Genomic DNA, 12,426 nt, shown 5'->3' with positions numbered 1-12,426 from the left:
TTGACTCCAAAAGGTTCCGACAGAATGCTAAACACATCGTTTACTGACATTACATCTGCAACCACGGGTAAGCTATAACTGGACAGCGAGCATGAGGTTTACCCCAAACACATCTAAACTTTTTGTAAACTGCACAGAGCGAGTCGAGATCACATTGTCGGTCGTATTGAGTTTAGAAGTGTTTGATCCTCTTTTACTGGACCCAACCTCTACTACATTTACAAGCTTGGCTACTCAATGCATCGGCCCAACTGAAGTAGTGCTACTCAGAAACTTTGTCATCTTTTGTTGACTCGATCAAAATATTGGGTTTCAGGTAACTCTTTTTTTACCTTGCAAAGATATGATATCACACTGTATTACATAACACTGTTATGGTCAAATAAATTCACTATGTACACAACTATCACAAGGTTACTAAAACAGCCTGAAGATCTGAAGGCATGCCTTTCAATTTAAAGTGGAATTAAACTGGGCACACATAGGATCATTGCACTGTCAGCAACCATTCAATTTAAAAAACACAGGGGAGGCAGGAATATAGTTAGACACACAATCCTGTGAAGCAAATCTAACTTATTGGTTGTAATGTTTACTGATTAATGCAGCGTAGAAATTCCAGGGTTGGCCTGCCCACCCTGCCACCCCAGGTTTGGCGCCAAACCATATGAAATCTACACCACTACTGTAATAAAATGCAAACTGAATGTTCACATCCACCTATTTACATAGACAAGGCAGTGTGATTGCCACAGTATCAGGGACCACTAACAACACCAATGCAAACGCATCAAGCACTGATATGTCTTCTGCCCCGCTCAATGGAACGTTTACCAATGCCACAACACGTAAGCAGCTGTCTAGGTTTTAGTTCATGAGCATGAGGTGTATGAATACACCATGTGTGTCTGGTGTATAAGAAGACACCTATGTTATAACTCGACAGTGAGCATGAGGTGTATGAATACACCATGTGTGTCTGGTGTATAAGAAGACACCTATGTTATAACTCGACAGTGAGCATGAGGTGTATGGATACACCATGCGTGTCTGGTGTATAAGAAGACACCCATGTTATAACTCGACAGTGAGCATGAGGTGTATAAATAAGACAACACTCATGTTAAAAATCATGAATCCCTTGGTCTATATTATTTGTTTCCAACACTTTGTTTCTTTCAGTTTCTACACCCAATGGACCAAATGTGACGGTGACACTAACCCCCACTGCTGTGATTGTGAGCTATACCGCTGTTGCGACTGCCACACAATATCAAATCGAAGGTAACTTCATAGTCTTATACCATTCTATATGGATGAGGTTCTTTTGCAAGGGATCTTATTGCTTGGATATAAGTGGAGTTAGCCCACTAGTTTAAACATACTTAGTTAAATAAATTGAATTTTACTTTTATAGTTACAGTCAGACTATTTGTTTTTGAAAAATGTCAAAATAATTGTTGGTAACTCGTTTTTATAAAATCTCTAAATAATTGAAAGCATGAGATATTTAAAATACTAAACAGCTTGCATTCTGTTGCAGTTACTTGCCAAAACCAAAGTGCTTTAACATACACCACCAACATGACGTCACAAGAAGTTCCAGGAACGATAGCAAGGCCAAACACTTTATGTTCCGTTAGAGTACGTGCCCAAGTAGAAACAAACACAACCGTCGCGTTTTCAACTTATAGCAGCCCAAAGACATTCACTACTCGTAAGTTTATAATATATAATATTTTATAACATGTATATATATATATCTTATATAAAAAGTATGGAAGAAACTATAACATATATATATATATATATGTGTGTGTGTGTGTGTGTTGCTAGGCCTACTATAAGTCTAAAAGCAATCTAGAATTTTTGAATTTGTGATCTTAAAGAACCTTTAAAATTACGAAAGTTTCTTTCTTTAATACTTTTTATATAATACATATGTAAAAAGTAATCTCTTGCAACTTTTAACTAACAGAATGTTGTACACATATTTTTTTATTAATAGTTGTTTTATTTTACCAGTAACAACAATGTATACTTTCTTGTACCTCTGTCCAATTCTAATATATAAACATTCCACAATGATGTTAACACAGTTAAATACACAGAAATGTGCGTACTTCCAACAATCCAATACTTAATACTTTTACAGCCCTTCAAGTATTGAACCTTACTTTGCTTACACGGACCGTCGCACAAGTCACCATAAGCTTCATGTCAGTTGATCAAGCTGTAGCTTACACTGTAACCACCAACCCAGCAACCAACACAACCACGCTTCCAACCACTGGTAGTGGGATCATAAATGGTGTCGTGCCTGGGTTGAAGCACAACACAACATATACAATTACTGTGGTTGCAACTGCTACAAATGGATTAGGAGTTGACATCAACGCATCAGCTTCAATCATGGTCACCACAGCTGGTATGTTTATGCAATAATTAGTTTATACAGTTGGTCAATATATATTTATCGATGAAGTATGTTTAATTAGTGTAAATCAGATAATCTTTTGGGGGATCTATCATTTACATACGTTAACATATATTGAGTTAACATTTGAAACTAAAATGTGTTGTAGCTTTATGTTTATTGAATTATTAGTTTACACAATTGAACATTAATTATCAATCAAGTATGTTTAACTTGCCATTAGTTTACTTTACACTAGTTGTTAGTTTACTTTACAGCATCTTTTCTTTTTGTTGTCTAACTTTTGAATATATTGTTTTGACTTATGGCAGCCAGCGATGGCATATTGGGAAAGTTATGAATTTCTAGCTTAATAAAGTTCAAAAGATTTATTTTGGAATAGATAATTTACCTGTTTACATTTGATTTGCTGATGTCAAGCCATACCTTAATGATGTTAGCTTGTACATTTCTTTATATCCGTGATCAACAACAAAATAATATATAATATATTAGTGGCTCATCTGGTATAAACGTTGGATATAGTGTTACAGTGTATATCCAACGTTTCGTCTGCCATACGGCGACACATCATCAGGGAAATGAAAAACAAAATTAACTTTTCATATTTCCCTCCAGCTCTCATCAGCCCAACCAACATAAGGACATCTTCAGTTAAATCTTCCCAGTTTGTTGTTACATGGAACCAGTTGTCTGGGGCAACTGGGTATTCAGTTACCGTGGTTTCTTCCGCACTAACCACAACCAGGACAACCCCTAATGCTGCAACAACAACTACAACAGTGTCAGGCTTACAACCTGGTGTTGTGTATACAATAACAGTGGTTGCACAATATGTGAATGGTAAAAGTGACCCGAGTGTTGCAATCACACAAATAACAGGTAAGCCTTGGATTAAATGAATATTGTTTTTTGCTCTAACCCAGTGGTCACTAATGGGTTGTCCAAATTGTCAGTTACACAGAAAAACAATCACCCACAAAGTTACATAACTGTGATAACTTGTAAGCAGGCACGAAGCATATAAAACAGAACACCCGTGTTATAACGATTGTCGTTGCCCCCTCATGCGAGGATAAATAAGTAACATACATGGTAACTCGTAAGCAGGCACAATGTGTATAAAACAGAACACCCGTGTTATAACGATTGCGTTGCCCCCTCATGCGAGGATAAATAAGTAACATACATGGTAACTCGTAAGCAGGCACAATGTGTATAAAACAGAACACCCGTGTTATAACGATTGCGTTGCCCCGCCATACGAGGATAAATACGTAACATATGTGGTAACTTGTAAGGGGTCACGAGGTGTATGAAACAAAACACCCGTGTTATAACGACTATGTTGCCCCGCTAAGCTTAGATTAGTAAGTAACATTCATTGTTATCTAACTACCACAATATTACAGCTCCCGCCACCCCAACTGGTTTGTCAGCCACCAGAGTCACAACAACAACCATCAGCCTTACATGGAATAGTGTACCAACTGCAACAGCATACATGGTTACCTACAACGGCCTCCAACAAACATTCAACAACAACAGTGGAAATATAACCAGTCTTACCCCAGGAACAATATACACGATAACCGTGGTAGCGCTTAACAATGCACTAAGTAGTGAAGCATCCACTGCATTGCAACGAATAACAGGTTGGGTTTAGTTTTGTCGTAAGCAACAATATATGGAGGGGTGGGGAAAGATGGGACACCTTTACCTTTTTATTCTATTTTCTCATCCAATTTGGTAGGAAAAAAATTGAAAGAATTATAAAACCGTATCCTCACTACTCCCATAAACCGTTGTTAATTGTTTTAAACATGATCTACATGTTTGGATCTTATTAGCTAAACGTGTCCCATCTTCCCCCGCCCTACTATAACACACAACTAACGGAAGTTATCTTCTCTCCCAGCTCCCAGCCAAGTTACATTCGTGACAACATCTGTCACTCAAACCACCATCACTACTGCATGGAACGAACCACCAGGAGCTGACCACTACATTGTTACTGTGTCTAATACTGCAATCAATCAGACACTGTAAGCATGTAATAACAAATCTCTTGTAAGCGACATGAGGTGTATGAAACAGAACACCCGTGTTATAACGACTGTCATTGCCCCACCATGCAGGGGAAAACTAAGTTACATTCATTCATTTAAAAACAGATGGGTTTAATTTATCTCTGGGAACATGAAAATAAAGCTCAAAATATATAAGACAATGGAGAGAAGGGAATTACCAAAATGACAGCCATTACAACTGTTTAAGTAGAAGTATCAGTTATACATAAATAAATAACATACCTGGTACAAACTGTAGGATGCACTTCTGTCTATAATGATAGTAATGCATTTCTAGTCAGAAAGCAAGTTACATTCATTCATAACAAACATATAATCACATCATTGTGTTTCAGATCCACACCAATGGCTTCGTACAACTTCATGGACGGGATACGAGCGGGCACCAACTACACACTATGTGTACGAGCACAAACCACCAGCGCTAATGGAGGACCTCAGACAAGCGCACAAACGTGCACAACTCTTCAAACCAGTGAGTTAGATTTATATGACATATTCTATAAACGGACGTCGAAAACAACAAATGCTAACATTAATATTGGACATATATCTGATGTACTTCCACCATTTTATTTGACATTTTACTCGTGTAGTTTTTGTCTGTAGCATATTCAAACAACTGTCTTTGTTGCTAATTCCTTTTTTATAATTAATTATATCTTTGCTGTCATATTGAAAAAGACTTCAAATTCAGGGTGTTTTTATTTAACCCAACCCCAAACCTTATTTCCCTCTTATACTAAATATTGGTGTTTAAATACATCCCCACAGCAACAAGCAATGCTACAGTACCCATGGAAATCTCAACCAATTCAAGTTCCATCACTTTTAACTGGACGGCTTCGTTCGGGGCGGTTTATTATGAACTTACCGCAACTCTGTGAGTAAAATAACTATAACATAAATAGTTAGTAATAACTTTAAATACACTGGGATTATTGATTATATCTTGCACTGAAAGGTAGTTTTTGTTACTGTGTACTTTAATTTGGTATAAAGAAAAATGTCGAAAATTTATTTAATCTATATATATGCTGTTTAAATTCAAACCTTTAAACAATAACTTAATGGGCCTCCAAAGCTTCTGGCTGCTCATATAGTTTTATTTTAATATAGTACAAATTACACAGTGTATAAGGTTTATTACTTTTGCCACAGAACAACAGATACAACTCAAGTTATGCGATTCAACTCAACAATAACAACTCATACATTCAATAACTTGATGCCGGGTGCTTCCTACTTTATTGGGGTGACTGCTCATAATAACTTTGGAAACACTTTTACTTTTGGTAGAATTGAAATACAAACAAGTAAGTAGCTTTTCCTATTTAATGATGAATACATTTAACATTCTATTCTTATAATGAATGTAAATTGTATTCTTGCATGGCCTGGCACCGAAAGTTGTTATAACACGGGTGTTCTGTTTCATACACCTTGTGCGCGCTTACAAGTTACTACGTATGTAACTTGTTTATCCTCGCATGGCGGGGCAACAACAGTTGTTATAACATGGGTGTTCTGTTTCATACACCTCGTGCCCGCTTACAAGTTACCACGTATGTAACTTATTTATCCTTGCATGGTGGGGCAATGACAGTCGTTATAAAAGGGATGTTCTGTTTCATCCCTTTTAATTAAGCAGACGAATAAAAATGTTAAATTTTATTTTAAGCAAGTTTTGAAAGCAAAATCTTGTTTTCCATCCAGATCCGCTACCACCAACATTAACTATTTCTGAGGTCACCAATTCATCCATGCGTGTCACATGGAGCTCGCAAAGCGGAAGCCTCTTAACATTGATTAGTGTGAAGAGGCCTGATGGCTCTGGTGTTGGTGCAGGGGTTACTATTGAGAGGAATGGACAGTTCTTTACTAGTAATGGAATAACAACAGCATTAATATCAGGGCTGGCTCATGGGACGGAGTATAACGTGACTGTTAATGTATTTGGAAGCGCAAAGAAGAGTGATCCCACCACAGTGAAGCAAATAACATGTGAGATTTAAATTTGTATTATAATGTATTATATAATACTGCATGAGCTGAAATCCTTATCTTTATATAACCATTTATATTATAACTTTTCCACAGTTTCTAAAGTGTATGTAACTCTACAATTTATAGGTTTCAGATGATTGGTTTTGTGTATAAGTCTTCTCAGTTTTAGAAATCCAGTCTTACGTTACTGCTACGGTTTAAACTTCAATCATTTTTTATATCCTGATTCCCCAACAGTACCATCCAAGCCAATGAACATCATGCTCACAACACAAACAACATCAAGCCTTGGTTACAAATGGGACAACACAACCGGAGCTACTTCATATTTCACTGAGATAAGAAACAGTTCCAACGCATTTGTAGCTGGAATGAGCAACCCATTAACACAGATCACATACACTGGGTTAGCAGCGGGGGCAACTTACACAACTACATTCATTGCTTTCAATGAAGCTGGAAACGGAACTGAAGCCACGTTTACAACCAGTACAGGTGAAAACAATTATAAGTTATCAGGATCTGGTGCTACAAAACATAACATGAAATATACCAACCACCTTTTAGAGTCGCGAGGTTATGGTTATATAATTCCTATATTCATAAGCTGTCTTGACTTTTTCCAGAAAATAAATTTAAAACTACATATACCTTTTAAGGATTTAGTGCTGCTACGGGAATGTAGCAGACATAAATCAAGCCCAACAAATTGTATAGCAAAATATATATTTGGCCTCAATGGCATCGTCAGTCTCTGTAAAAGAAGCACAAATTAATACAGAATAGTAATTATTACCGTTATTTCCAAGTTGTAACTTGTGTTATCAACCATTTAGATTCACTGTGCCTGGCCTCCACATTTATAAATTAAACTTTCCACGTTATTATATGTTTATTAATTCACATACCTATATTTACAGTGATACTCCCTGGATTCAATGTAACAGTGACAAGCTTCAATACAAGTTCAATTACAATATCTTACGCAGCTGCTCCTCATGCTACTTCATATGATGTGGTTTATGTGGAAGGTGGGTGCTCGTGTAACACAGTGGGGAAGATGGGACACTTTTTATTTGGTTTTATCGTTCCATTTAGTAGTAAACAAAGAATATTTAAATAGTAATGGAACCGTATACTCACGACTCCTATAGACTTTGTTAGATGTCGGATTCTTTTTTATAATCTTATATTTAAAATAATTGATTATCTAATGAATATATTACGCTAAGGTTGTACACTTGCACAAGCTTGCCATGCAATAACCAAACAAACCCTGTTATAATGTACTCCAAGGAATAAACAAAGATTATAATATATTATATATACATCCAAAACGTAAAAACATATAACATATATACCTATAACACATATATATCTATATAACATGTATACATATAACACATATACATCCAACTACAGGTGGAAACAGTATGAACCTGACCACCCAATCAACCAACCCCACGATCCATGGTTTATCACCTGGTGTTCAAATCAACATTACTGTGTTCGTTAACTACCAAGTAGCTCGCAGCGATGCTAGTATCATGGTATCACAATTTACAAGTAAGTCTAATCTCTAATCTAAAAGTCGAATATAATATATATGCGTAAGTGGTAAGTCTAATGTAAAAAAGCATAATTAGGATTAAATCTTAATTGTCTTCTCTAGATAATAATACTTTTGTAGGAAAAGAAACTGTAGTGTGCCAGAAACAGTCTGTTTCATATTAATATTACACATGGCAACAACAATATAACTCTAACGCTGGGGTTTGGTTGGATAAGAGCAGTTGTGACTTTAAAGAACTCGTATTTTATATGTATGAACACAGTTTCAATACCATGCAGTTTATTCTCGATAATAATAAACAATAACGGCCGCCGACCTGATACACATAACATTGGAATTATGGGTATTCTGTTACAAACCAATAATAAGTTTTTTTATATTTTGTTTTTGTCTTCCTTTTACATTAATACTCCGCGTACCAGCAACAGTATATATAACCATACAAACTTATCACAGAACCAAACCAGCCAACCCTCACAGCGACCGCTAACACTTCCGGCATATTCGCCACCCTAACACTTGGTGGCGGTGCTGCATACACGTTGGTAACGGCAACGGGATCTTCCGGTGATGTCATCAGTGTCAACTTTACCACCAGTGCTGACCACGTCTTCACAAACATCATACTTGGCACAACATATGTTGTTACAGCTCAATCTTTCACTGCTGGAGTTTTGGGGAGTGATGTGACAACTGTAGCTGCGTTATCTAGTAAGTTTCTTATGTTTGGCATTTGCAATATGGCACTGTAGGTAGCTGTCTACCTCTACCTAGGAATAACATGGATTTAAGGCTTGTTGCTGCTGTTGCTACTGTGTAGCTTGGCACTGAGGTATACATTTGTGGAGCGCTTCTAACTAGGAGTACACTGGTTCAAGGCTCGTTGTGGCTGTATGTGTCTTTGGGCAAGACACTTAACAGCAATTCTCCAATCCAGTGGCCACGTAGGGGTTGTCTAAATTGCCTGTATAAACGACACATACAAGAAAGTAGATTTTTTGCGTTACTTTATGAATAAGCGTTACTTTTATTAAAGTGCCAAATAAATTACAAAATATCTATATTTGATTTATTTTATGCCAGTGGTAAATATATGAGACTTATGCATTGATACAACACAGGTCCTGTAAAGACGTTTACGTTCGAAATAACTCTAAACACAACAACTGTTGGTGCATACACAAGTGCTCTTGCAACCAATACAACAACTGAGTTCATGAACTTGGCAACCATGGTTGTGAATGAACTGAACATCGCGTTTAGAAACGATCCTGGGTTTTTTAAAGTGGTGGTCAATAACTTCTTCCAAGGAAGCATTGTAGCAAGGTACGATGGCTTCAAAATAATGGGATTTCTTTAAGGTGACGTGCCTAAACCTCAGATCCCATGGCGTGTCTCGCTGTAGGACCTCACCCATATAGAATAGAATGTGCATATACAATGTTGGGGTAATGGGCCAACTCTGGCTTAAATCCCAGGTCCCATGGCGTGCCTCACTGTAGGACCTCACCCATATAGAATAGAATGTGCATATACAATGTTGGGGTAATGGGCCAACTCTGGCCTAAACCTCAGATCCCATGGCGTGTCTCGCTGTAGGACCTCACCCATATAGAATAGAATGTGCATATACAATGTTGGGGTAATGGGCCAACTCTGGTCTAAATCCCAGGTCCCATGGTGTGCTTCACTGTAGGACCTCACCCATATAGAATAGAATGTGCATATACAATGTTGGGGTAATGGGCCAACTCTGGTCTAAATCCCAGGTCCCATGGTGTGCTTCACTGTAGGACCTCACCCATATAGAATAGAATGTGTACAAAATCCTAGGTCCCTTTAATAGTCATTACCTTTAACCCACACACTTCAATACCCAGGTTCACGACATCGTCCAACAGAACAACCTCAACCATACAAACTATGACATCATCATACCAAAACAACTTGCATTTATTCAACTCATCCATATTCATTGGATTGCCTACAGATGGTGGGTCATAATTTAAACATCATATTATTGTTAACTTGTAATTAATTCGGCGAGTCTAACCATGATCTGGTGCTTATATAGTGGAACCATTCTTGTTTGGTGAAATGAATCTGATACATTTTCGTAGCACCATACCCATATTATCCTTAACGTTTGTAATTATTTCTATTAAAACATCATTATCTTCCCTAATGTTCATAATTAATAGAAAAATGCAGATTTCTAGCCTATATCACACCTGGTACCAACAGCAGTAGAATAATATTAACCTAATATGCGCTCACAACAATAGCAGCAACGAGCCTTAAACCCATTACCTCTGGTTTACAGGCAAGCACGCTAACCAATTTGTACAACGTTAATATTAACCTATCAAAATATAATCATCAGACCTGAACGCTTGTTTCACCAACACTTGCCCTGCAAACGCAACTTGTAGTGACACACCCACCTCATTCAACTGTACATGTGATACTGGCTTTATCAAGAATGGTGAGTAATTGTGGTCTATATTATTATGTCTTTGTATATTACAACAATGGTCATAACTCAGGCATGGTTAAGTGTGGTGACTATGACTTGTGTATACCAGGTCTCATCTCACTGAAGACCTCACTCTTATAGAATAGAATCTTTATTATTTAGTTTTTATGAACTGCCTCAGTGGGGTCTATATGGTAGCACCCTGGGTGTTGGGGTAATAGACCTACATCCCAGGTCTCAGGTGTGCCTCACTTAGGACCTCACTCTTATAGAATAGAATCTCTATTATTGAGTGTCTATAAACTGCCTCAGTGGGGTCTAGATGGTAGCACCATGGGTGTTGGGTAATAGACCTACATCCCAAGTCTCAGGTGTGCCTCACTGAAGACCTCAGAATAGAATCTCTATTATTTGGTGGATTTATAATGACTTAGTTTCAGTAAATACATCGTCATTATATAATTGAACATGCATTGCAACCAAACCATATCAACTTCTATCTATATCTTGCAGGCAGCTTATGTTCTGATGTGAATGAATGCGATGGTGCCAACCAATGCCATGTAAACGCGATATGCAACAATAACATTGGATCCTACACTTGTGCTTGTAAACCTGGGTACTCTGGCAATGGCACCAACTGCACAGATATTGATGAATGTGCATTAAATACTGACAACTGTGATACAAATGCAAACTGTACCAATACAATTGGAAGTTTTACATGTGCTTGCAAGACTGGGTTTACTGGTGATGGTGTATCATGCAGAGATATTGATGAATGTGCATTGGGTACACACAACTGCCATGCAAATGCTAATTGTACCAACACAGATGGAAGTTTTACATGTGCTTGCAAAACTGGGTTTACTGGTGATGGTTTAACATGCACAGATATTGATGAATGTGCATTAAATACAGACAACTGTCATGCAAATGCTACATGCACTAACGCAGATGGTAGTTTTACATGTGCCTGCAATACTGGGTTTACTGGTGATGGTGTAACATGCACAGATATTGATGAATGTACATTGGGTACACACAACTGTCATGCAAATGCAAACTGTACCAACACAATTGGAAGTTTTACATGTGCTTGCAAAACTGGGTTTGCTGGCGATGGTGTAACATGCGCAGATATTGATGAATGTACATTGGGTACACACAACTGTCATGCAATTGCTAATTGTACCAACACAGTGGGTGGTTTTACATGCACTTGCAAGACTGGTTTTACTGGCACTGGTGTAACTGCACAGATATTGATGAATGTGCATTAAATACACACAACTGTGATGCAAATGCTAATTGTACCAACACAAATGGAAGTTTTACTTGTGCTTGCAAAACTGGGTTTACTGGTGATGGTGTATCATGCAGAGATATTGATGAATGTGCATTGGGAACACACACAACTGCCATGCAAATGCTAATTGTACCAACACAGATGGAAGTTTTACATGTGCTTGCAAAACTGGGTTTACTGGTGATGGTTTAACATGCACAGATATTGATGAATGTGCATTAAATACAGACAACTGTCATGCAAATGCTACATGCACTAACGCAGATGGTAGTTTTACATGTGCCTGCAATACTGGGTTTACTGGTGATGGTGTAACATGCACAGATATTGATGAATGTACATTGGGTACACACAACTGCCATGCAAATGCAAACTGTACCAACACAATTGGAAGTTTTACATGTGCTTGCAAAACTGGGTTTGCTGGCGATGGTGTAACATGCGCAGATATTGATGAATGTACATTGGGTACACACAACTGTCATGCAATTGCTAATTGTACCAACACAGTGGGTGTTTTACATGCACTTGCAA

At 37.6% G+C, this 12,426-nt stretch overlaps 1 protein-coding gene across 1 annotated transcript in view; it reads left to right on the top strand.

The window, feature by feature from the left end:
* LOC104266824 overlaps positions 1-12,426 on the top strand; it is a 42,950-nt gene that overhangs the window by 23,239 nt on the left and 7,285 nt on the right. Inside the window, exons 35-53 of the mRNA XM_026837454.1 lie at positions 733-848; positions 1,183-1,284; positions 1,544-1,717; positions 2,156-2,428; positions 3,056-3,319; positions 3,850-4,092; positions 4,356-4,482; positions 4,863-5,002; positions 5,302-5,410; positions 5,689-5,843; positions 6,244-6,531; positions 6,772-7,029; positions 7,455-7,565; positions 7,957-8,100; positions 8,564-8,818; positions 9,229-9,433; positions 9,988-10,100; positions 10,491-10,592; positions 11,097-11,307. Coding sequence (XP_026693255.1) covers positions 733-848; positions 1,183-1,284; positions 1,544-1,717; positions 2,156-2,428; positions 3,056-3,319; positions 3,850-4,092; positions 4,356-4,482; positions 4,863-5,002; positions 5,302-5,410; positions 5,689-5,843; positions 6,244-6,531; positions 6,772-7,029; positions 7,455-7,565; positions 7,957-8,100; positions 8,564-8,818; positions 9,229-9,433; positions 9,988-10,100; positions 10,491-10,592; positions 11,097-11,307 — 3,390 coding nt within the window. The remainder of the gene's footprint in view (positions 1-732; positions 849-1,182; positions 1,285-1,543; positions 1,718-2,155; positions 2,429-3,055; positions 3,320-3,849; positions 4,093-4,355; positions 4,483-4,862; positions 5,003-5,301; positions 5,411-5,688; positions 5,844-6,243; positions 6,532-6,771; positions 7,030-7,454; positions 7,566-7,956; positions 8,101-8,563; positions 8,819-9,228; positions 9,434-9,987; positions 10,101-10,490; positions 10,593-11,096; positions 11,308-12,426) is intronic.

Source organism: Ciona intestinalis, chromosome 1 (assembly GCF_000224145.3).
Source record: "Ciona intestinalis chromosome 1, KH, whole genome shotgun sequence".
Lineage (NCBI taxonomy): Eukaryota > Metazoa > Chordata > Ascidiacea > Phlebobranchia > Cionidae > Ciona > Ciona intestinalis.
Note: the sequence above shows the minus strand (reverse complement) of the source record. Positions and strands in the feature narration are given on the sequence as shown.